Source organism: Ruditapes philippinarum, unplaced genomic scaffold, assembly GCF_026571515.1.
Source record: "Ruditapes philippinarum isolate M1 unplaced genomic scaffold, ASM2657151v2 ctg862_1_1_1_1, whole genome shotgun sequence".
Lineage (NCBI taxonomy): Eukaryota > Metazoa > Mollusca > Bivalvia > Venerida > Veneridae > Ruditapes > Ruditapes philippinarum.
The window spans coordinates 448-27,522 of NW_026864928.1; the positions used below are offsets into that span (position 1 = coordinate 448).

Here is a 27,075-nt window from a genome sequence, read left to right on the forward strand (position 1 = left end):
ATTCTCAACACTTAAACATGCTGAAGTCAACAACATTAACTAATGGCCACAGACACCCCTTCTGGAAGACATGTACTATACAAAATGCTTGAACACAAAGGGCCTTTCAGTCTTAAACTATGAACTTTCAAAGAGATTTTTGCAGGTTCAAATAAAGATATTTCCTCTAGTATTAGCATCATTTATATAACCATTCCTATGTTAAAGACATGAAAAACAATAGTCCTAGATATAGCAAAGATAGTACTGATTTTTGTTAAAGACATGAAAAACAATAGTCCTAGATATAGCAAAGATAGTACTGACTTTTGAATGTTTGAACACTGACATTAAGAGATTCCTTAAATTTTCCATAATATAACAAATTCTTGTACTTCAAGTAGTCACAATGATCTTACATGTACAAACCATATCTTTAAAACTTGAAAATATGATGAACATAAAAATGAGATATGATTTATTTATTACCTTGGACAGCACAAAGTTGCCCCAGCCATCTTACACAGTCCACATAGTTTCTATGGATATCTCTTGTTGAAAAGTCAGGGAAGTTCTGGTTATGGTGTGGGAAATGGTCTGAAATATTAACAACATTGCCAATACTGAATGCTTAAAATTGCAAGAAAATTTAAATTGCATCAAGAGTACATTTTTAGAAGATAATTACTAATTTTCAATTAATAATTTTTTTATTCAATTTCATGTGCATTCCAATTACATATGATGATGATGATGTGAAAATATGTGCAACAAACCTTTACCCTACCTAATCTTGACCAAATTTATATTTCTGAAACATTACAACTAAAGTTCAAATTTTTTTCATGTTAGGGTTTTTAGTCACTCCAACACTGTAAAGATCAAATGGTGACTTTTTACCTTTACTGGTGCAGGAAGACCTGAGACCATGCCCCCATCCCTGAGCTTTACTTCAAGCACAAATGGGTAAGAACAACCTTCTGAAAACTGGTTTGATATTTTCTTTCATTGAAAGAATTCTTTGTCACTGGTAGAACTCCAATTTTGAAAGCAGTGTTAGTAATGACTTTTAAGTAAAATTACTGTTTAAATATAAGCATTCTAATATAGCTAGCAGGAAAATGCAGTACTTATTGCACTTTACAATTTGTTTGGATAACAATGAAAATTTCTCTGAACTGTTTACAACTTTTCAACACTTACACATTCATTTGTTTAGCATTATATGTGTAGGAAGCTTTCATGGCATCAAGTATACTTCTGTGTCTGTTTTCCACATCTTGAGAGAATGGTCCATACCACATGATATAAGTTTTGTACCATGTATGTTGAAATCCTGAAATATATATATTTGCTAATGCATTTACTGACAGCATGAATATAGGGAGCACACTGGTCCAGAAGTAACATTGTCTGGCAACAATACTAGCAGGTTGTGAGCTTGGTCCTACTACTTCTAAATAAAATGACCTTTTGATTTTGTACTTTACATTAAAGTATGTTAAAGAAGCAGTTATAATATTCTTTTTTTAAATGGAAAATCTTTGTACTATTTGCATAATCCTAAGAAAAAAAAATACTGTATTGAGAAGGCAACTTCAATGTGAGTAGATTAAATTGTCCTGTTAATGCATGGCAAATAAATGTAAAGCCAGTTTAAATCTTTTAACAGATTAATTGACAGGTTTTAGCTGTGGAGCAATAAATCTAATCGGTTTACTAACATACTAAAGGCTTCAGACTTGCCACTGGGGATTGTCACTTGTTTGAGTCGCAGCCATGGTTTAGACCTGATAGTGGTGTATTGATTCTCTCATGAGAATTCACACAAAAGTGTGCCAGTTTTTTATCAATTTCATTCACAAATTTTAGAAATATTACAAAACTGGTTTGTAATGAAATTGTTTTTAACCGCTGATCATTTTTTGAAATAAAAGTAAACTTTGTCTAATATGACAAATTATTAAAAGCTGGGTATATTAAACTTTTAAGCTGCATGAGTACTGTGTTTCATTTATCTTATCTATGGATGCAGGAATTTGTCAATGACAGGTTTAACAAAATAAACCATTTTGAGAGAAGAATGGTGAAAATGAACATTAATTGTAGAGTATAAAACTTACAGCACTAAGAACTTCATCTCTGTGGCCATCCACACCACCAAATATTATAACACAAGTTGACATCTTAACATTCCATAGTCGCATTGTGTTGTCTAAAAATTAGCATTAACATTTCTCATCATAAACATATATGTAAATAATAACTGTAACTTTAACACTATGCAAAAGCATATCAGTACAGCATTCCTAGAATATCTCCAATAAGCAGTTTGACAGTCTTTACCATCATACTCCTTCATGAACATATCCCACATGAACTGAAGAAATTTTCATATTGAAAATTTTTTAAATTAACAATGTGAATATTTCAAAATTCCAATCTAAATAAGTTCATAAAATTATTATAATAAAGTAAATAGTATCTTATTAACTTAAAATGATGACTGTACCACCTTGTTAAAAATAACATTAAGTTACTGTTAGTAAAGTTTTTCTGTATCTATGTTTTCTGTTATTAGTAATGACAATGTTTGGTGAGAATATACAGAAGAAAGACTACCTCTGGATACAGATAATAACATATTGTGATCATTTGGATGAACTTTCAACTCATTCACTGCAGCTCCATGACCAATGAAATGCTAAAAATACAGACATTTATAAATACCATTAGTTTTTCTTATTCAAATCACAATACAAAACCTGACAAAAAATCTAAACTCAGACCCTTGTAGTCTATAGACCTTGAATCACTAAAGTTGAAACCTCAATAAATGTTGACCCAGTAAATATTTTGAAGGGAAAACCCTGACTTTATTTTTACTAAATCGTGTACTAGGGTATATAAATCAAACTAAAAGTTATAACACTATGAACATATATAAATGTAGCAAGCTAGAGTGTATTAATAAAACTCTTTACCTTAATACATTGTTGTGCAATAGGGCTGATCACTCTAACAATTCCTCTCAAGCCTGCCACACAAATCAAAGGTTGCTGAGTTTCATCATCATAAGTCCATGCACCACAGTAATAATTCTCATCTTGCTTGAATTCAGAGTCAAGGTTTTTTGCTTCTGTTTTAAATTTTATTAATAACACCTACAGTTACCATCCATCACATTTTAGGTTGCATTTAAAAGGTTAATATATTCATCAATTTCACTAGAACTATAACAACAATTCCTATCCACTCGTTCTCTGCACAAAATTTTGTACATATAAGATAAATATGTATGGTCAGGGATTTCAACATATATGATCTAAAACTAAGCAAAGATACCTCAGCTAATATTTTCATTTCACAAAATAGTCTGCTGACAGAATGCATTAGGTAATTGATAATCATATTATACGGTATTTCACAATGAAAAAACCTCAACATGTAGTTGTGAGATTTATTAAAATAATCTGTAAAATAATTTATATTTTTTATTTAATTGATCAATTATCATAAACAAGAGGGCCATGATGGCCCTGGATCGCTCACCTGACACAACCACATCCAAGCAATGTCTTAAACAAGCATCATGACCAAGTTTGATGACAACTGAGTCAAACATGTGACCTCTAGTGTGTTATAAAGATTTTTCCATATTTGGGCAATGTGACCTAATTTTTGACCTAGAAATCATCAAAACAACCTTCCTGACCAATTTCCAGGAAATTTGGATCAAAACTGCAGCCACTAGAGTGTTAAAAAGATTTTTCTATTTTTAGCTCCTGTGACCTAGTTTTTGACCGGACATGACCAATCTTAGCACTTGACCCAGAAAACATCAAAACAACATTCTTGACAAATTTCCAGAATATTTGAATCAAAACTGCAGCCACTAGAGTGTAAACAAGCTTTTTTCTAATTTTAGCTCCTGTGACCTAGTTTTTGACCTGAGATGACCCATCTTCGAACTTGACCCAGAAATCATCAAAACAACCTTCCTGACAAATTTCCAGAATATTTGAATCAATACTGCAGCCACTAGAGTGTTAACAAGCTTTTTCTAATTTTAGCTCCTGTGACCTAGTTTTTGACCGGAGATAGCCCATCTTGGAACTTGACCTAGAAATCATCAAAACAACCTTCCTGATAAATTTCCAGAATATTTGGATGAAAACTGCAGCCCCTAATGTGTTAACAAGCTTTTCTATTTTTAGCTCCTGTGACCTAGTTTTTGACCGGAGATGACCCATCTTCCAACTTGACTTAGATATCATCAAAACAACCTTCTTGACAAATTTCCAGAATATTTAGATGAAAACTGCAGCCATTAGAGTGTTAACAAGCTTTTTCTATTTTTAGCTCCTGTGACCTAGTTTTTGACCTGAGATGATCCATCTTCGAACTTGACCTAGAAATCATCAAAAAAACCTTTCTGACAAATTTCCAGAATGTTTGGATGAAAACTGCAACCATTAGAGTGTTAACAAGCTTTTTCTATTTTTAGCTCCTGTGACCTAGTTTTTGACCGGAGATGACCCATCTTCGAACTTGACCTAGATATCATTAAAACAACCTTCCTGACAAATTTCCAGAATATTTGGATGAAAACTGCAGCCTCTAGAGTGTTAACAAGCTTTTCCTATATTTAGCTCCTGTGACCTAGTTTTTGACCCGAGATAACCCATCTTCGAACTTGATCTGTAATTTATTGAGACAAACATTCTGACAAAGTTTGATGATGATCCAATCAAAACTGTGACTGCTAGACTGTTAACAACCCAATTGTTAGAGTGTTAACAAGCTTTTTCTATTTTTAGCTCCTGTGACCTAGTTTTTGACCGGAGATGACCCATCTTCACACTTGACCTAGATATCATTAAAACAACCTTCCTGACAAATTTCCAGAATATTTGGATGAAAACTGCAGCCTCTAGAGTGTTAACAAGCTTTTTCTATTTTTAGCTCCTGTGACCTAGTTTTTGACTTGAGATAACCCATCTTCGAACTCGATCTGTATTTCATTGAGACAAACATTCTGACAAAGTTTGATGATGATCCAATCAAAACTGTGACTACTAGACTGTTAACAACCCAATTGTTGACGACGCACGACGCCGGACGCCGGACATAGCCCCATCACTTTACCTCACCTTGACCACTTCGTGGTCAGGTGAGCTAAAAAATGTAATTGTGTGAGATACAGGGTTCTCACTAGGACTTTTAAACATGGAGTCCATGGACTCCCAACCCTGAAAAAGTTGGAGTCCAAAAGCGCGTCGCAATTAATATGTTTACAGATTAGTCATTCAATTGCTGATATTTTGAATCTTCAAGAGACTTCCAAAGTTTATAGTTATTCAAAAGAAACTCTGAACTACATAGTATAATTATTGTTTTGTTGTTTTGTTGTTGATATTTATTATGAAATTATTTCATTATAATGCATCAACACATGGAAATCGTTTTTGTTTGTTTTTTTTTCCACTTTTATACCAAATTAAATTTCATTCTGGTTAAATAAGTCCACTCTAAAGACAAAAAGTTTATATTTGTAAAAAAAACGTAAATGTATATAGGCAGTGTTTAGCGGAATGAATAGGAAAATCGTGTACAGCTTCAAACAGTGTGTAAGAGATTCATCCGATCGACAATTATTTTAGCAAATATCTTCAAAAGGGGGCAAATTGAAGATCGATATTTAAAGATTTAATGTTGATTAAATAATAAAGGAACAATTCGTTCGCATGTTTGGCTTGGAAACCGAGAATTTTTGCGATGAAATCGCCGATGTACGGGATCAATTTTCGGATAGAATCTAAATATCAAAGAAAAGCGTAATGTGTATTTTGGTTTGTTGTCCTGGCATTTCGGCACAATATCTTAAATTCTAAATAGCCTTATCGAAAGTTTTTGCAAGAATGAAACTAAAGCAAAATTGTGCATAGAAAATGCCGAAAATATTCGACAATCATTCAAAATTACACTCATTTGTCATTTGAGAAACAGTCTTTAAACTTGCGGCGTAATTAGTCGATAATTTTATCCTTTTGTCGGTAAAATTTGCTAATTTCCAATCAACTGCATGTTGATCAAAGATATAAAATTATCACCTCGTGTTATATCTGGTAATTACATGTACTGTACAGCGCGTGTATACATTAGTCTGATCACTATTGCGTGATAAAGATCGTAATTGTTATCGCTGATTGGCTAATCGCTTCACGGGTCGATGTGCATAGGACCGCCTACCTATAGACTGACACGCGCTGACGCATTTGTGTATTGTTTCTGGTTGTAAACAATCGGTAATGTTTATGCGTCCCCAGGCAAAATTAAGCGTACGTGGAATCCTTGCTCTGAAATATTTGCGTCCAGCTGTAATAAACATGCGTACCGGGACGCCGAAATAAGCGTCCCCGAGAACCCTGAGATAGTATTGGTAAGGATACAGAAGGATCTGCATATGCCTGAAGTAGTTTGATATGTCCCTCTGGCTTACTTTCATACAATGTCACCTACAATAAAACATGTATTAATTAATATATCAATGAGTAACAGAAGTGGGCACAATGACACAAATAAGATGTTACACCTAATGTGTTTTGAACTACTAAAGGGCTGATCTTTAATAAAATATTACTTAAAATAACTACAAAAAAACTTGAAATAATTTTAACTAATGATAATGTTTTCAATCTCTATTGTAACATGTATTACTTACAATTTCATTTGCCTCAACATGACAGAAAATTACATTTACTTACTCTGTTATGTCCTACTGTAATAAAAAGAAGAGGATCTTTTTCTCCATGAAATGTGTTGAACAATACTCCAAATATTGGCTTTTTGTGATCCTCCTGAATGAAATAATCTTATTGTCATGTAAATTTTTCATTATTTTTAATATACCATTACTAGCTTCAACATACATTTTGTAATTAAATCAAATGAAAAAAAAAATGTCAACAAACATTAAGACTTTTATAGAAATTAATAAATAATCTAAATAAAAATTCATCTTAATAAGATGTATTTTTATTTAGATTATTTATTAATTTCTATAAAAGTTGCCACTTTAACCAATTTAAAGCTATTAATTATAAACCAATCTAAAGCTATTAATTATTAACCAATTTAAAGCTTTTAATTATATGTTTAAAAATGGATAAATTAATACCTTAAGCCAGTTTGAACATTTAAATTTAAGTTTTTGTTTTCCTTTCTTATTCTTTCCCGTTTGTTTAGAACCTGGTAAATTTGATGAATCAGACTGAGTGTCATCTTGTAGTGTGCTCACTGTACTAGAAACGTCGTCCTGAATAAAGGGTTCAAAGTAATCATTAGTAAAACGATATCACTATGGATCAATGTGTGTTAAATAATTTGGACCTAATTAGTTCGAGTACGAATCCATAAAAAATCATTTTCTAAGTTTTATAGAGTTTATAAAATACAAATAATATTATGGAGTATATCATCAGGAAGCTTAATCATTTGTTAGTACCGTATCATCTCCTGATCCTTCATTTTGCTGTAAAATAGACAGGCGTGGACGTTTGTTTATAACCGGCATTGTTTGAGAGTTTTCGCCTATGTCCGACATTTTGAACAGTATATTAGTCACGTGATTTGCATGTGCTTTCTAATATTTCCCGCCAAACGTTGCCAGCGGTGATCCGACACGCTACGCTTGCGCAGAAAGAAAACAATCCAATATGTCTGACACCTGTCAAAACAACAATTGTCAATAATCCGGTAATTGGGACAGGTGATTAAAATTTTATCCTTACATCTTTATTGAATTACATATTGTTGTTTTACTGGTTATTGAGAGTCTCATGTTGCAAATTATAGAGGGAGCAGTTCTTAAATTTAACTGCCTTGCACAAAAACTGATGAAATTGAAAAAAAAACTTGCCATTCATGATTGAGCAGTGTTGGGGATTTTGTATTAGGAGCTTATGTTTTAGAATTATAAGTTGCACTTAAAGGCTGACCATTGTCTTTATATGCAATATTGATTATGAATAATACTGATTAATATTTCCCTTATAAACAAGTTGCAGCTTGATTCATTTATTATATATACATGTCTAGCTAGGTTATTTAAATGTCTAACTTTCTAAGTCACATATCATAGACATGTATGGTTTTTTATAATGCAGGACAAATTTTGCACATGAGACAAATCGTAATTACGGAATCAAAGGACTCAAACATTACAATGAAGTAAAGTTTCAGGCTACATACTGCACTAGTCCTATCCCAGCAGGCACATCAACGTTGTTTCAACGTTGAATTATGGTCAGATTTCAACGTTGAAATAAGGTTGGATTTATATTCGGATTTGAAAGTTGAAACAACGTTGAAATTTCAATGTTGATACAACGTTGCAGCTTCAACGTTGGCACAACGTTGAGGTTTCAATGTCATTTCAACGTTGAAAACCCACCATACTTTAATTTTTGGATATAAAGCAAAGTAACCAAGTTTAACAAAATATCAAGACAATATTAAAAACTTCTTATATTTTATTTCAAAAATACAGTTCAAGTGCAGCTTAAATTCACTTTAATACTTTTAACAATTAAGTTACAATCTGTTCCAATCTTTTCTTCTAGGTCTTTCTGGGTATGTCAAGTGTTTGAGTACTTCTTTGGCTGTCTCTTACTGCTTCTACAAATAAAAATAAGAAGTTTGTAGTTAAAAGTGACTTGGTCAATCTCAAATTATACATATAATTACTCAACTTAGTGATTTGTTTTTATCTTAAAATGCTTTTCTCTAAGATTTACATCATAAAACAGCATAGAAATTGAAACATAGCTAAGTTTGATATTGACAGCAAATAATGTATATAAGACAACAAAATCTTTTTAAAAAGAAGCTATTTAAAAGTCTCACCTATGATTGGTAAGAAAAACTGCTCCCCGTCAGTTCCTTGCAGCATATGGACCCAAGAAATTAACATTCTAGGCTCTAGCTAAGACCATTTTATGCAGCATCCTGAAATCAACAAACATATAAATTTTATATTAATAATGTTACAGGAATATTCCGAAAAAAATATATTTTAAGATAAGATAAATATCCAGTAGTTGAAAAATTTATACTTTGTATTGTAAAGAAATTCAAATATATAAATTAATAAGAATAAATTTCAATTTAACAAACCTGACAGTCCTTTTCATGTTGAATGTATGGTGTACAGGCTACAGCTGCAATACTCTAAATTTCAGCCAGGACCAGGATCTAGAATATAAAATAATATCTAATTAAATAGAAATAGATTTATTATTCCCCTTAAATTTACGACTATTAAACTTTAAAGTTTAACACTCAAATTTGTTATTTAACTTAATAATAATCATTATAATGTGTTTTTATCAAACTAATTAACACTGTATTATACTATCAATAAAATATAAACATAGTTATATATATTGACGAATCGTCTTGGGACGTAAATTAAGTGGGCCAAACTACTTTATTGGTTTCAATTTTAAAATTGATTAAATTCTAAATAGGATATAGTACAGACAAATGTTTAATAATATGAAAAATAAATTAAAGAAAGACAAGATTTGTAAAATCATAAATTGCCAAGGACATCAATAACTTCATGCTTACTAGGCCTACTGAACCCAAATCATTCAATTAGGTCGCGAAAACGTGTTAAATCAACTCAATCATGTGTTTATATCTCTCATTTATTTCATAAAGTAAATTAAAGTAGAATTTAAAGAATAAATGATAATATTTTAGAAAATAATCAGTAAACTAAAGTAAAACATAACGGTAATACCTTCGAAATCCAAATAAATTGCCAATCGTGTTGTTTTCAAACTTTCCAAACTGCGCCACCATTTGCACGAACGATAATCATAGACAACAAACAAAATCATAGACCGCAACAATTACTTCCCCTGACCAGCGTTATTTTATAAACGGGGTTTTGACTAATACCAATTTATTAATTAATATTATTCATAAAGAACTAAAAAATAAAAAAACAAACAACAAAACATATTAACTAATATTTAAAGCGTTAATAGAAAGTGAAAAATTATTTCCAACTTTATTTGTTTAAGCGCTATTTTTGAATATACGGAAAAAGATTGTAACGCAAATTTTCCTGACAAAAATCACTTACAGACTAATTCAATAAAGGAATAATATCACAAAATTAGTGGTATAAAAGTTTATATAATGATTAAACTAAATGTAAAACTTCGACCATAAACAACGTTGAATCAACGTTGTATATATATTGGCAATATATCCGTATGGTCGTCCATATATATATAGTTGAATATTGGTTGAACAACGTCACGACCATATTTCAACGTTGTTTCAACGTTGCCTGCTGGGATAAATTTGAGATATGGCCAAAAATAAAATTGGTTTCCCCTTCCCAACCCATTAATATTAGGGTTGGGTAGGTAGGTAGGAAAATTATTTTTATGCCCCCGCCATGTAATGGCCGGGGCATATATATAGTGTTACCCTGTTCCGTCATTCCGTCCGTCCGTCCTTCCGTCATTCTGTCATTCCGTCATCATCAGTTTCCGTTCATTATCTAAGAAACGGTTGCACACATTCAACTCAAACTTGACATATGGATATGTCTTGAGAAAATACAGGTCAAGTTCGAATTTGGTCATGGTTCGATGATTTTTGGCAGAGTTATGCCCCTTTTACTTTGAAAATAATATGAAATTTTCAGTTTCTGTTCATTATCTCCCCAACTGTAAAACACATTCAACTCAAACTTGACATATGGATATGTCATCAGAAAATACAGGTAAAGTTCGAATTTGGTCATGGTTCGATGATTTTTGGCAGAGTTATGCCCCTTTTACTTTGAAAATAATATGAAATTTTTAGTGTCCGTTCATTATCTCCCCAACGGTACAACACATTCAACTCAAACTTGACATATGGATACGTCAAAGGAATGCGCAGGTTTAGTTCAAATTTGGTCATGGTTCAAAGATTTTTGGCAGAGTAATGCCCCTTTCACTTTGAAAATAGTATGAAATTTTCAGTTTCTGTTTATTATCTACCCAACAGTGTTACATATTCAACTCAAATTTGACATACAGATATGTCAAAGGAATGGGCAGGTCAAGTTGGAATTTGGTCATGGATCAATGATTTTTTGGCAGAGTTATGTCCCTTTCACTTTGAAATTAATATAGATACATCTTAGGAATAAGCAGGTTAAGTTTGAATTTGGTCGTGGTTCAATGATTTTGGACAAACTTATCTTTCCTGAATGTTGGAAAAATTTTGAACTTTCAGTTTCAGCACTCATACTTTTGTGGAAATGTATGTAGCCATTATTTTGGCTACAAATATGCAATATGCTATTTTCAAAAGGTTAAGACTGAATAATTTCAGTGCCTTGATTGTATGAAAATGGTTCAACTGTTTGTGTTAACATTGAAAAGTTTTAAGGGCTTTGAACTTAAAATGAAAAAAAAAAATTTGGAACTAAATATTATAACATCTGAAATTTTGGCTGCATGCGGGGGCATCCATGGCATGATGACACATTTCTAGTTTTTATAGTGCATAATAATAAATTATCTGCATATATGTATAATGAACTATTAAAATTAATTTATTAAGTACAATAGTATATGTACATGCATTACCATATTCACAACTGACATATGCAACAATTTATTAACTATGCTAGCTGTCTAAAATATCAGATAAGATTATACCTATTGTACTCTGAAAGAAAAAAATACTTTCATGGATCCCCTAAGAAGAAAAAAATCTTTTGGGTAGGGGCAAATTTGTTGGGTAGGTAGGGAAGGGGAAACAAATTAAATTTTATTTTAGGCCTTTTTTTTTTACTTACAAGCCCTATATTGGACTACATTTATTGGACTACATACTGCACATAATCTATTGTCCTTACATTGGCTCAGAAGCTCTTAAACCATGTCTTGGTATCTTCAATTTTCCCCCAAAGTGTCCAAAGAAAAGAATCCCATTTGATCAAGCTTTCATGCTTGCCTCTTCAACCGTTGTTGACCAGAATTCAGTTGTATAGGCTACCCCTCATCTATAAGTTTTACTATGGTTTGGTTGCTATCCCAATCAAAGGGTACTCTAAACGCATCCCTAAAGACATACCATAGCCATCCCCTGAGTGATAGGTTATTTACAGCAACTTCAAACTATTTCCCTATATATAAATGTATTCTATTAGAAATACTTACCAGTAAGGCCTCCACGGTTACACGTTTAAACGGATTCGTTTCGATTTTCATTCGTAAACGTTTACGATATTTTTTACTGTTTAATCGAAATGACCATATTGTCTTACAAAATCTTAATCATTGCCTGTAATCATGAATTCTATTAATTCTAATTGATTTATTCCAAAGTAAAAAAATGAAAATGGGTGTTTACATCACCCACACACACGGCATTATCGAGCAATAATCACTTGTGACATAATACATTTTTTGTAAAGTTGATTTTCCTTTGATCTTCAAAATGTGTGCCGACTCAATTGTAATGAGTCCTTAACATTATTTATTTGTATGTGTATTAAAATTAGAATATAAGTCATCATTTGGCAACTCGAATACATGGTGTAGTATAGTACATAGAAGTACCACTATTTAAACGGTATCGTTTCGGTTCTTAACAATCATGTAAACGTTTACAAAAAGTTTTAAACATGAGAGCCTAACTTACCACCCACAGTTTTTCCTTTCCCTACCCTAGAGCAGCTCAGACTGCAGCCATATCTAGCATTTAAAACATGTTCTTTAACTTGCTTGCAATTTTGACACAGAAACAAGGATACATATCTGCAAGGGATTAGATATTGCTGGGAGATATAATAATAATAATAGGATAGTAATAAAATATATTTTGCTACAACCCTTACTGTGATGTTTTAGATTAAGGATCAAAACCAAAACTCTATGTATGTATGTGTATGTGTTATGGCATAGAACAGTTTACTTATTGGGGCAAACTTTTTATCTTAGAGAGTGGGCATTCAATACTTGGCAGAGCCATACATTTATAAATGACACTAGTTGTTTTCTTCTTTGGCTTTGAGTGAATGGTTGTAGGATTGAATTTGGTCACTAAATGTAATATTACAGGTTGGGGTATCATGTTAACATTTCTATAAAATGATACTTCAGTGAAGCAATACTATAAAGGTAGGCTTGAGGCAAATTGCACATTATTATTGGAAGACATTTATTATATAAAAGACACATAAATAAAATGTTATTAATGGTGATTCAATTTTAATCTTAATAAAACTTGAAAGCTGTTCAATAATGCTTAAAATTACATGTATTATACTATTTATTTGATGTATTTAGGATAAATTAATAAAATGGGAGCGGGGGTGCACAAGTAATATTTTTTCTTTGATATATGTTTAATCACTGTATTGATTAATATTTGCTTAAGTTTCTGAGGCTGTCAAAGATTTTAGCAATTTTTTTCCTCTGGTATCAGAAATGCTGATGCTGCATTATTAGCTTTAATTATTAATGATTGTATACAGCATATCTTAGCAACATGACTCTACAGAGATTGTTGCAATAATTGAATCATACATATTAATGACTTTGATTATGATAAGAAACAGCAGTATCTACCTTACTGTATTGATTTATTTGATTTTATAACAGGCATGAAAATATACTACTATAAGTATATGTATGTGGATACTATTTTACTTCTGGAAATAAGTACTTAGCCGTAAGTTTAATTGTGTATATAAGAAGCTTGATTTTTAAGGTGCTGGGAAGCTTATGAATTATCAACTAAAATCAGGTAAAATGGACAAAAATACTTATTACAGATAAAAGATTTTGAGTAATGTGACAAAAAGAATCTTTAAGACTTTTTAAACTGTAACCAAACTTTTGCTTTTCAGAGGAAAAACAATATTTGTGTTGATGATTTTTTTTGTTTTCATTTCAGGTATATTAGAAGTTTCAGGACTTATACATAGGAAAAAAAGTAACAACTATTTATAGATATAAAGTTTGATAGATTTACACAAAACATCAAAATGGCTGAAATGTCAAGGTTAGATACACTGTTTAAAAACAGGCACAAAATGAAACATTCAAAGCTTGCCATTACTGGAGATAATTCTAAGGTGTTGGGAAGGATCACTGACATGCGGACGGAGAAAGTTCGGGACTCTGAGAAGTTTCATACCAACAAAATGAAAACACACAATAGTGCCTGGACTCCTATAGTGAATAAGGCATCAAATGAACAGGTACAGTTGATAGAAGCTGTTTTCTTTTTATAGGATAAAATTATTAATCCTCCTTATATATTGTTTGTATAATTGACTTGAAGTTCATATCTTATATTATAACTGTAATGTAATAATGCAATACAGTTTTATCGTTAAAAGTCTTTATGTCTAATTGACAGGCATTGAAGATATTTTGAAAACACATTGAAAGGACATTCTCAAGCAAAAGGATAAGTAACATATCAACAGACTTTCACATAAAAATAATCTAATCAATTAATGAAAAGGGTTGGAAAAAGGCCTCATATTGACAAATGCTGTATTTCTGTATCTTTTCTACTTTTTCAGATATTTTTAGAAAGGAGGGATCTTGTCTCCAACTGGGTATGTTCTTTTTACTTCTTTGAAATAATTTTATTGTTAGGTATGAGAGAACATATTGTTCAATTACTATAAATTTGACCTCTCAGACAACTGCTTCAGGGAATTGATTCTAATGATTTAAGCCAGTCGTAAAGATATGTTTTTCCTCCCATTACCCATGCCATGAAGGGTTGGTTTAGAGTATTTTTTGTTGTTGAAAATATTATTCTATATCAGAAGAATATGGATTTGAATGCTATATTTTATTACTGTCTCCAATATGGGGGGAGGGGGTAATGATTTGTTCTTGTGTAATACTGATATTGTTTGCTATTGTTTTATTTGTGTACATTTTATATCTCCAGTTTGATTTATGGACAGACTCTCAGAGAAAGCGATTCTTTGACCTTGTGTTCCGTCAGTGTTCACGTAGACAGTATAAGTTTATACAGGACTGGTTTGAGGAATGTGTGCCCCTACAGCATCTAGATTTCACTACTGTACTGCCCAGATTTCTTGCCCTCTATGTGATGTCATTTCTTGAACCAAAAAGTCTTAGTCGCTGTAGTCAAGTGTCATGGCATTGGAAGTTTCTTTCTGATCAGGTAATAAATAACACTTTTACAAAGCAATTATCTTATGAATGGGTATTTTCATTTACAAATAGTGCCCCTTTGTCAAAAATGTGTGTCAAGTTATGTAAAGGTGGTTATAAGGTTGCATGAATGTTGTACTTATTTCCATGTGTTACTATTATTGATCGTTTAAATACATTATTTCAATTTAATAAATCTATTTCAATATGATATTGTAAATATATGTTGTGTATATGTTGTGTACATGTTAACTGTTTATTCTATTGTAATTATGTTGTGTACATCAGCTCTGGCCCACATGGAAGATCAGGAAACCGAATTTGTAAGCCTTGTTACTTACTTACTTACTTACATGTATCATGTGACCATTTTAGGATGTATTGTGGATGCCAAAGTGTATGAAGTATGGCTGGTTCCTACCTTATTCACCATCAGAATATGACTATGGTTGTTGGAAGAGACATTATATAGCATGTGTGAAAACTATGGACTATGTCAATGCCAATGTAAGTTAGTGATATACCTTTATTTATTTTATTCGCACATTTAGCCGAAATGATAATTTCATAATGTAGCTGACTAATAAATTCATGAATCACACTGGGGATTTTGAATTCTTTATGTGAAAAAAGTGTGAGCTTACTTGCTTAGACCAGAAACTACACCTTGAGGTTTGCTTAAGAGTTTCCGCAACAGTTGAGAAGGAAAGTCAACATGTGTCAGTGTCAATTAAAATGCTACCAAGTAAACATGCACAGATATTATATAAACCTGTTATCAGTACAATCCACTTTTAGAAAGTATTGTTGAGCTGCCCTTGTTTGTTGTAAATGTAAGAGCTTGATATAATAATTCATTAATATAGCTTCTTTATTTTCTTTGTCCGCTTTGTAATGCAAACTTATATTAGCAAGTTGACATTGTGTAAAAGAATTTGTAAGGATTGTATTTTATGTAAAAATAATTATGTCAAAACTTTAAAATTGATTTTATATGATCATATTTAATAAGCAATATTCACAAAATTAAGAACTGAAGAATCAACTAAATTAAATATACAAAAGATTATTGCATTGAAAGTAAATACAATGCCTATAACAAAAATAATAGTATAATGAACATATATATATGTCTATGACAGAACTCTATGTATGGTATGAGAAGTGATGGAAGGGCATTGATGCCAAAGAAATCAACAAAGAAGGACTTAAGTCTTGTTGAAAGCAGTAAGTATCATAATGGAGAAATAACTGAAAATGACATAATTACGCCTTTAAAGGACAAAACTCTGTATAATTTATGTTTAGCAGAATACGAATAAGATTTGTACACACATGGCACTTTAAAATATTTTTAGAAGATTTTAGTGTTTTTATGCTCCCAGACGAAGAGTTTATAGTTGCCGCCCTGTCTGTCTGTCTGTCTGTCTGTCCGTCCGTTGTCTTGTCTGGAGCATAACTTGAAAACCCTTGGAGATAATTTGTTTAAACTTCACACAGTGGTAGAGGGCATTGAGGCGGAGTGCAGTGTCAAAGAACTGTAACTTTATTTTGCACCATTTTTGAATTATCTCCCCTTTTAGAAAAATCTTGTTCGGGACATTTTTGGAGAAATTGCCCTTTGTTCATTTTTACACTTTGAACTTTGTGCAGAACATAACTCTAAAATTATAAGAGATATCAACATGAAACTTTGTAGGTAGATAGATGTCATTGGGTAGAAGTGCAGTGCAAAAGAATCATAACTCTGTTATAACTCTGTTTTGCCCCATTTTTTGAATTATCTCCCGTTTTAGAAAAATCTTGTCCGGGATATAACTCTAAAAGTATTAGAGATATCAACATGAAACTTTGTAGTTTGATAGATCTCAATGAGTAGATGTGCAGTGCGTAAGACCCCTAACTCTGCATTGCCCAATTTTGGAGTTACTGCCCTTTGTTTATTTTTACACTTTGAACTTTGTCCGGAACATAACTCTAAGATTATAAGAGATATCAGCATGAAATTTTGTAGGTAGATGGATCTCATTGGGTAGAAGTGCAGTGCAAAAACCATAACTCTATTAAGCCCCGTTTTTGATTTATCTAACCTTTTAGAAAAATCTTGTCCAGGACATAACTCTAAAACTATAAGAGATATCAACATGAAACTTTTTAGGTAGATAGATCTTAATGGGTAGATGTGCAGTGCACAAGAAACATAACTCTGCCTTGGCTTATTTTGGAGTTATTGCCCTTTGTTCATTTTTACATTTTAAACTTTGTCCGGGACATAACTCGGATACCATAAGAGATATCAACAAGAATCTTTTTAGTTAGATAGATCTTATTTATTTGAAGTCCAGTGCAAAGAACAGTAACTCTGCCTTGCCTAATTCTGGAACTATCACATTTTGAACTTTGTTCAGGGACATAACTCTGAAACTACAAGAGGTGTACTTTCCTGTGTCAAAAACCTATTTGGGGAGCATCACCCGGTTCAAACTGGGCTCTTGTTTACATATTTGAAATAGGGGACAGGACAATATTCTATATTATCTTATGGGCATGAAAGCTTTGTACCTAGGATTTTTACAATGGATTATGATAATTTCAGATGAAAGTGACTTACATGTGATTTGAATTGTTTGCTTCTATATTAAATTTCTGTATTGTATTAGAATATCAGAATTTCTGTATTGTATGAGAATTTCTGTATTTCAAGCTGACAAAAAAAGAAAATTTGCAATTAAATTATCATTTACAATTAAGATTATCACTGCTTTTGTAACTTTAACCACAGATAAAATGTTGACGTCACGACCACCATGGAGTGGACCAGATTATCATCCCAAAGATTTAGACAAGAATATGTTTGCATTCTTACATGATTTTAATCCTAATGAACCGAGTATGCCCAAATCAGCTTTATTATTCCACAATCGTTGGGGTATACTAAAGAAGAAATCCAATGTAACGACTACACCAGAAATGGAACTTGGTCTGACAACACAGAGAAGGAGAGAAAGACATAGAGCCCTAACTGTAAGTTTAAGTATCATTGTAAGGGACTGAAAACTATAGAAGCTATAAGATGTTTTGATTTACAAATTGGATGGTTTACTCATTAAGTTTTAATTGTGAAACACTTTTATCACTAAGATGTTAATAAATTGTACATCTTAGACTGTTTACCGTCTACTAGAATAGCTTTTGCTTACGGAAACTTCATAAAGTGAATGCTGTTAACATCAATGTTTAAAGCATTATCAAGTTTTATGGTTAACATTTTCTAGAATTTAGAGGCACATTATGCCTCAGAAACAAGTTTTTTTATGCCCTCACAAAGTGGGAGCATATAGCGTTGCACTTGTCCGTCTGTCCATCCGTCCCGAAATATTGTGAACGCAACTCCTCTTAAACCGGATGGCAGATTTTGCTTAAACTTCCAGGAATGAACAACCTTAATGTGTAGATGATAGTAAAGGAAGAAATTTTCGCTGCGACCAAATTTAACAGAATTATGGCCCTTTGTTGATTTTTTCACTATATACTATGTAGAAATTTTGTGAACGCAACTTCTCTTAAACAGGATGGCAGATTTTGCCTAAACTTCCAGGGATGAACAACCTTAATGTGTAGATGGAAGTAAAGGAAGGAATTTAACAGAATTATAGCACTTGTTGATTTTTAGTTTTCAACTTGTGGCACATGTAGTCCAAAAAATATTTGACCTAGAGGGGCATCCGTGTCCTATGGACACATTTCTAGTTCCTCTCTAAAACGGCCAGACATGACTTACATAATGTTAAAGTAATGGTACTAGTCAATATAGTCAAGTTGGCATTGTATGGTTAAAATTTTCTGGAATTTTCTAGTATACCTAAAATCATTGACAAATTTTATTTTATTTCAGTCAGGAGAAGACTATGATTTACTACAGACAGGCAGGTCAATGACCTTGACAGAGAGTCTTAGAGATGATCTTGTCAATCTGAAGGAGCAAAGAATGAATGAACTGGTCAACACACAGTGGTATCCTCCTAGCAGAACTACACAGAGAAGGTAAGCTGAGAACTGAAAATAAAAACAAAAAAAATCTTCTTTGGGCATATTTTAAAAAGCTGAGGAAAAAAAGATATTTTTGCTTGTTTAAAGTTTAACCTAATATCCAAAGAAGTTAAATTGAAAAAAGAATTTTCATTGATATTTATAAAAAAAGATAAATGTCAATAGCTTATGTAAATAAACCCTAAATTGTTTTGTTTTTATTTTTTTCAATTGCATGTTTTCTTGCTTAGAAACATATTGAGAAAACGCAAAAAAAAGTCTAAATTTAAGATCATCAGATAGTATATGTTTATAAATCAAGTTTCATGTATACATTCTAAAGTTGAGTACAAAAGGTAAAGAATCTGAATAGTTTAAAGTGATTTCTAACCAACTCTATTAAAATCAGTAATTAAAGTTGTAAATTGACAGTTCGGATGCCGTAAGGTTTGTACCTATACACCAACCTGCATGTTTGTTCGGGTAAAAGTATATTCTGTTTCTTTCTGTAGTTTTTCAATAAGGGCAAATTTATTTTTGTATCTTTCTTGGTAACAAGGTCTGAATGATGTTTATGTTACTCTTGGGCTTTTACATAAAGCATTATATATTAAATAAAAACCAAGATGTTGGGTTCACTTCTAAGTTCTCTTCTTTATTTACATATCTGTCACAAGCAATTACAAATGATGGTTGACAGCTACTTGCAGTTACAACAACAAGTGACCTGAAAATACATTTCATCAACCAATTACTATATAATTAAAATAATGAATTACAAATACATATTACATGAGCAACATTTTAACAAGATCATCATAGTATGAGTAATACAATTAATTCCTCAAATGCTAGTGGCCAAAATACATTAATACTTAACCTTTCATAAATGTCACAAATCCTAATACATATAAATCACATGTCAAACCTGTATTCAACATAAACATAGTACAAAACATAACCACAACATGTACACTCACCAGTATATGGTACCAATCACATTACACTGCATCTGCATAAAACTCTCTCTCTCCAGTGTGTGCTGCTTAGTCTGTAAGTTAAAAATAAGTATTGTGCACAAAAGAAATATATGTGACAGTAGTAATAGTTAATTTACCAGATTATGCCATTTCAATTTCATGTACACCAAATGTGCAATATTACATATACGTCTAAAATATCGCCGAAAACAAAGAAACGAATGTAATACTCATTTCAACAGAAGCTCATGTAATACAACAAATACTAAATATACATACCAAGATATATTTCCTTATAACAAGAAGACAAACTTTCAAAAGTTTACCAAGACACAATCTCAACTACAGGTTACACAGAAAAACGTAGGCGGCACTGAAAACCCCGCGAATCAGCACGTGATACAAAGAAATTACTAACAACCAATCAAAACAGAGTATGCCAACAATAAAGTTCAAAGTGCATGGCAATGACTAAAACTCTTACAAAATACATTGAAATCACAGTCAAGACGGTCTGGTCACACACTCCCCCACCTTACAAAAATGACGTCTCGTCATTAAGTCACAGTCTTTAAGTCACACGTCATAAATATGTCATGTCAAAGAACAACTACACGACGCTCCTACTCAAAATACACTACCTTAACCTTATATACTATATACTAGATATATGAATCATACTCACCCAAATTTTACATAACCACTATCCATTAAGTTGTAACACACCTTACTCAGTTGACTTAATATCAATTCAAAATCAACAAAAAAATAACTTACCACTTTCCGCCCCCACAGTTCTTAATTGCGGCCTCGCAATTAGCATTATAGAAGCAAAATACAAAAGAATAATTACTTATACATTGTTATATAAAAAAATAAAGTAAAAACATATATCAAATGACAAATATATTAATTGACAGTATTAATGACATATACATATATTGACATTTTTAAATGACAATATCACTTAACGAAAGCTCTGACAATCCTATATGCAGTCACACTATCTACGTCGTCAAGGATTCCAGAATTCATTAATTTATCTAAAACCTGAAATTTATTGTCTCCTGAACACTGCGCCATCTGATTCATCTGGTATTCTCCATATCTGTCCGGTGGTCTTCTAGCTCTCCCAGTTCTTCGAGGCATTGGTACAGGTTTAACTTCATTATTAGTCTCATTATTTTGTTTCTCAGTTGCATCTTCTATGTTTGCACCATCTGTTGTATGTATTTCTATTTTAGAGGTATCACCAAGACCATCTGCATCTTCTTCATGACTGTGTATATCACCATCATCACCAGAACCATCTCCTGCAATATTTTCTTCTACCGTGTCCTCAACTTCAACAAAATCATCCTCTGCCACATTGTCTTCTACTGTGTCCTCAACATCTTCATCAACATTTTTCTTACTTGTGTCAGGATTACAGGCGTCCCCGTACTAGTCTGTTATAGAAACAGAGCTCTGTCCATCTTCACTTTCAGAATCATCACCTGTGACGTCACAGTTATCTTTCTTCACAACTTCATCGATCGCATTAGCATCAGACAACACATTATCCTTAATACTTCCATCATCCAACTCTTCATTAGTGTCTACATCATCTTCCTTATTATCCACCAGAAACAAGTGATTTCTGTGCAGAATTTTCTCTGTATGTGTTTTCTCGGACCTTACACGGAAAACAGGGATGTCTGGTCTTGGTTGTTCTTCCACATGATACAACTCTTCTTCAAACTTATCATCTATCTTATGCTTTCCATCAAATGCGAGCTTCTTTACCAATACCAAGTCACCAACCGTTATCTTTGCAGCTTTCGCCTTCTTGTCATAATACTTCTTCTGTTTTATTTTTGACCTGTCCAAATGCTCTTTAACTATCTTTTGTGTTCTTCTAATCCTATCCTTCATTTCAATAATGTAATCCTTTGCCTCTTTGCTGTTTATTTCCTTTTCAGTAGCCTTTTCAAATGTTAAATCAACTGGAAGTTTTGGTCTTCTAAGAAACATGATTTCGTAAGGTGAAATTCCTAGACTTTCATGTGGAATACAATTGTAAGCATAAACTAGAGGATTTATGTATTTCTTCCAATCTCTCTTTTGATGTGGCTCCAACGTACCAAGCATGTCCAAAAGCGTCCTGTTAAATCGCTCTGGGCCCGAATTACCTTGCGGGTGATATGGTGTTGTATGGCTCTTCTTGATGTTCATGATGTTACAAAGTTCTCGAATAAGTTCACTCTCAAAATTTGCCCCTTGGTCCGAATGAAGGCGGGTTGGAATTCCATATGGTATAATAAAATTATTGTAGAAGGCTTCAGCAGTAGTTCTGGCTGTCTGATTTTTAGTTGGGATGGCTACAGCAAACTTTGTATAATGGTCAGTGACAACTAATATATTTCCTATTCCACCTTTTGAAGGCTCCAAAGTTAAATAATCGAAGCATACTAGCTCTAATGGATAAGTTGTGTTGACGTTAACAAGAGGTGCTCTACTATGAACAGATGACTTCCTACGCAAACATCGATCACATTTCGTCACATACTGGTCTATATCAGTCGACATTCCTGGCCAATAAAAACGTTCTCTCACAAGACGAAGAGTTCTTTCTCGCCCCGGATGACCAACCTCACTATGGAGACCACGTAGTACCTCCTCTTTAAAACATTGTGGTAACACCAACTGTTCCACCTCTCTGTCCTCATCCTTGACATTCCTAAATAAAATTCCTCTTCTCATCTTAAGCTTCTGAAATTGCTTCTTCATGGTCAAGTCGTCCTTTGTCATATAAGTATTTAGTACTGTCCTATCAATTACCGCTTTTCTCCATCTCTCTATCAATGGGTCCTGTCGTTGACTTCTTCGAATCTCAAAAATTTCCTTCTGTGCCAATACTTGACTCTCATCATTAACATCAATTGTTTCCAATATGCTTAACGTAGCTACAGGCAACATCTCAATAAATGGTGATATTACAATACAACTGCATATAGCCTTCACAGTTTTGTCGTCTATTCGAATACATTCTTCAGCTCCCTCCAATAACTTCTCGTGTGGATATCGACTCATGCCATCCGCGTCTGCATTTCTTAATCCCTGCTCGATACTTGATATCAAATGAAAATTGTCCTAGTTGGGAAGCCCATTCGCGTTGACCTGTGGCATCTAATTTTTGCGCTGGTTAATATATGTGTCAAAGGATTATTGTCGGTTAAAACTGTGAAATGTTTTTCCACTCAGGTAATCTTTAAACTTGTCTGTGATGGCCCCATTTCAATGCTAAGTATTCAAGTTTGAAAGCACTGTAGTTCTGTTCAGCCTTGGTACAAGCCCTGCTGGCATAAGCAATCACCCTTAACACCTTCTTGTTCCTGGTACAATATGGCTCCTAACGCTTTGGTCGATGCATCTGTGTGAACTTCAAAAGGCTTGCTGAAATCAGGATAGGCCAATATTGGTGGGGATGACAGTATCTTCTTGAGATTATCAAAGACTTGCTGTTCCACTTCAGTCCACTTCCATTCCACTTTCAATCGCTTATGTCCCTTCTTGGTGGATGTAGGCGGCAGCAATTCTGACAGAGGTCTAATTAACTTGCTAAAAGTCACGGATGAATCTCCTATAATACCCAGCAAAGGCAAGAAATGATCGTAATTTCATCGGAGTTGGATGGAATTGGCCATTTTTGTACCTTATTAATCTTTTCTGGATCCGTCTCTATACCAGCTCCACTGACGACATGTCCTAAAAAATTTACCTTGGGTTTAAAGAAGAAACACTTCTCTGGAGCCAACTTCAAATTACAGTCCTTCAAGCGCTTCATGATAATGTCCAATCGTTCGAGATGTTCCTCAAATGTTTCTGAAAATATTATTAAATCGTCCAAGTATATGAGACATATCCTAGTATTAAGACCTTGTAGACATTCCTCCATTAAACGCTGATAAGTAGCAGGGGCATTTGTCAACCCGAACGGCATACGGTTATACTCGAAAAAACCAATTGACCCAACTGTAAATCCTGTGCGTTCTTTATGTAGACAGTCGAAAATTTCCTCTATTCTTGGTAAGGCGTAGCTATCTTTCACAGAACGATCATTCAGCATTCGAAAATCAACACATAAACGTAACTTGCCATTTCGCTTTCTAACTAAAACCACATTAGACGTCCAAGGTGACTTTGATGGTCTAATTATACCTCCAGCTAAAAGTTGTTCTATGTGTTGGCGCACCTCTTCCAACATGTTTGGCGGTATTCTTCTATGTCGTTGTTTGAAAGGAATACTATTCAATAATTCAATGCGATGTTTTACTTTGTTGCATAATCCAATGTCAGTATCACTGGTAGAAAATATGTCCTTGTGCCTTGTAAGTAACTTCTTTAACTGCTTAATCTGGTCGTCATCAAGTATGTGTTGTCGTCTATGTTCAAATTCGTTAATAATGTCATCTGACTTTTTGATCATCTTCTATCTTGTCAAAGACCTCTTCTGCCACAGTCACTGGTTGCAGTTCACAAATTACTTGCCCTTGGAGGTATGGTCAAAGTATGTGTAGTCAAGTTTGACACATTAATCTTCATTTCTCCATTATTGTGATAACAATATTGAACTACAGCAGGATTGATGTCTATATTCGATGATATGGTACTAAGCGGAGTTTCCTGAAGAATAGCAGTTGTAGAAGGATAATCAATCTCCTTATCTGTATAACCTTTGACTTCTAAAGTCTCATTTGGTTTCAAAATAATCTTCTGTAATGCTGCACTCCTAACTATGGCCAATCTATTCTTGTTCCTCCTATGTCCATTTTCTCTTATAACTATTGCCCTAAAACTCAAATACCATGGTGTAAACAAGTCCGCCTTCTGTAAAAATTGATCACCAAAGTTGTCTTTACATTCTTTAAGAAGCTCCTGTAGAATATTGGTTCCCAAAATTACTGGAGTTTTTGATGAATACTTGGTATCAGGTGTAACTAGAAGTAGGCATTGATGTGAATTTGATTTAGGTAATCCCTCTACTACATCCAATTTAACTTCAACGTATCCCAAATATGGTAACCTGTTTCCATCTGCGCATTCAATATTGAGTATGTCATTTATAGGTTTAATTGATGTACCGGTTAAAAATTCCTGTTGAAAAGATTCTGATATTACACTTACGCAACTTCCTGTATCAAGCAAGGCTGTGACTGGAGTATCTTCAATACAGATTTTAACTTCGTTGGTTTCACCTACTAATTTTGGATCGTTATACTTACCTGTGCCAAAGTTCGATCCTGTAACAGAGGCACTTACACTTTTGGGCAATCTCGTTGTCGGTGGCCTTTCTCGTTACACTTGAAACAGGTGATGTCTTTCAATAAAGTTGGGCAATCTCTCCTTAAATGTCCTGGTTTCCTGCATACATAGCATTCCCCTGGATTACTACTTCCTGTGTATGATCCTCTATATGCTCCAGTACCTCTATATGCTCCAGTACCTCTATATGCTCCATTATATGTTCCACTTCCTCTACCAGCATATCCGCGGCCTCTTGTCATCCCTCTTCCTCTATGATAACCTCGGCTGTTCATCCAATATCTCGGAACATTTGCACCTCCCACTGCTCCTTCCTCTTTCTGCTTCTCTAATAAGTCTATCCTATCATTCAACTTCTGCAGCAACTTCTTCACTTCTGTCATCTCATTGGACTCTGTATTCACCGCCACTTTACATGTCTTCTCCTTCATGTCCTTAGGGCTGCCACTATCCTTCAAGTCAGATTCAATCTTCCTCAATTCTCTTTTAAAGTCATTGAAGTCCTTAATCTTATCCATTTGGTATACTGTCATATGTTTAAGATCCTTTTAAAGTCCATTATGTAAAACTTCCTTCAAAATATCTGTATCTGTTCTTTTAAGTGATCCCAATTTCACGGCTTGATCAAAAAAGCTCTTCTAACCGGGAAGCATACTGTTCAACAGATTCTCCTTGTTTTTGTTTACTTGAATAAAACTTCCTCATCACACTTTTCTCTAGACTCGACTGTGCCATAATCATTTTCCAAGTTTATCCATAACTTCTTCAAGTGTTGCATCTGGTCCGAGTCTCCTGACCTTATCACTGGCACTCCCTTTCAACGCCCGTCTTATTCCATGTATATCTGTTCTTGCTTAAATATACCATCAGAACGATACGCATCTACCTCATATTTAAAACTATCCCATGTAACTTCACCTTTCCCTTCTTCACCAAAAAATATTGACAAACGTGGATATTGATACTTTCCTGACTTAGGTGCTGGCTCAGGATGTCCTGTTGCAGTAGCAGTATGCTCATCATCATCATCCTCTTTAATATCACCAAACAATTTCATAAATTTCATTAAATCAGTAGCTGATCCTAATTTGGGCTTAATTTTCAAAGTCCTCAAAGCTTCAATCAATTTAGCTTCGTCTGCAGTTATTTCCTCTCCCAAATCTTTCTCCTCTTCCTCAGGTGAGTAGGGATCTTCCTCAATGCTACTTAATGTCGTCATAATGAAAACTATTCACTATTCAATTCACAATGTCTAATTGTTGCTTCACAAATATCAGAAATCAATAGTCAATCAGTGATTTACACTGTAATTCACTTTAATTCACAATAGTATTACTTTTCAATCAATACACTATATCATATGAACATTCTCAAATAAAAAATCTCATATATATAATATGGACACTATATTGTAGAACTATAGTCACAGATCATCAGTACTTTGAATTATCTAACCCATATTAAGACATAGTAAAACCATCAATCACTTAACGTTAAGCCGCAGTAGAACCATTATCATACATATCCAAGTTCAAACCTTTAATTTAAATAGTCTT

The 27,075-nt window shown here is 33.2% G+C and overlaps 1 protein-coding gene, 1 long non-coding RNA gene and 1 pseudogene across 2 annotated transcripts in view; 1 reads left to right on the plus strand and 2 right to left on the minus strand.

Moving 5' to 3' along the window:
- Positions 1-1,182: 1,182 nt before the first annotated feature.
- LOC132727296 (polycomb protein EED-like) lies at positions 1,183-7,615 on the minus strand (annotated as a pseudogene).
- Positions 7,616-7,651: 36 nt separating this feature from the next.
- Positions 7,652-27,075, plus strand: part of LOC132727303 (epithelial cell-transforming sequence 2 oncogene-like) — a 55,259-nt gene continuing 35,835 nt past the window's right edge. Inside the window, exons 1-8 of the mRNA XM_060712734.1 lie at positions 7,652-7,750; positions 13,960-14,266; positions 14,597-14,632; positions 14,977-15,216; positions 15,582-15,713; positions 16,349-16,433; positions 17,989-18,230; positions 19,102-19,250. Of these exons, the coding sequence (XP_060568717.1) occupies positions 14,051-14,266; positions 14,597-14,632; positions 14,977-15,216; positions 15,582-15,713; positions 16,349-16,433; positions 17,989-18,230; positions 19,102-19,250 (1,100 nt within the window). The 5' untranslated portion in view covers positions 7,652-7,750; positions 13,960-14,050. The remainder of the gene's footprint in view (positions 7,751-13,959; positions 14,267-14,596; positions 14,633-14,976; positions 15,217-15,581; positions 15,714-16,348; positions 16,434-17,988; positions 18,231-19,101; positions 19,251-27,075) is intronic.
- On the minus strand, positions 8,511-10,245 carry LOC132727305 (uncharacterized). The gene is made up of 4 exons (XR_009625332.1): positions 9,788-10,245; positions 9,157-9,234; positions 8,887-8,988; positions 8,511-8,658 (listed from the first exon to the last, which is right to left on the minus strand). It is a non-coding gene; the product is annotated as an uncharacterized LOC132727305 (long non-coding RNA).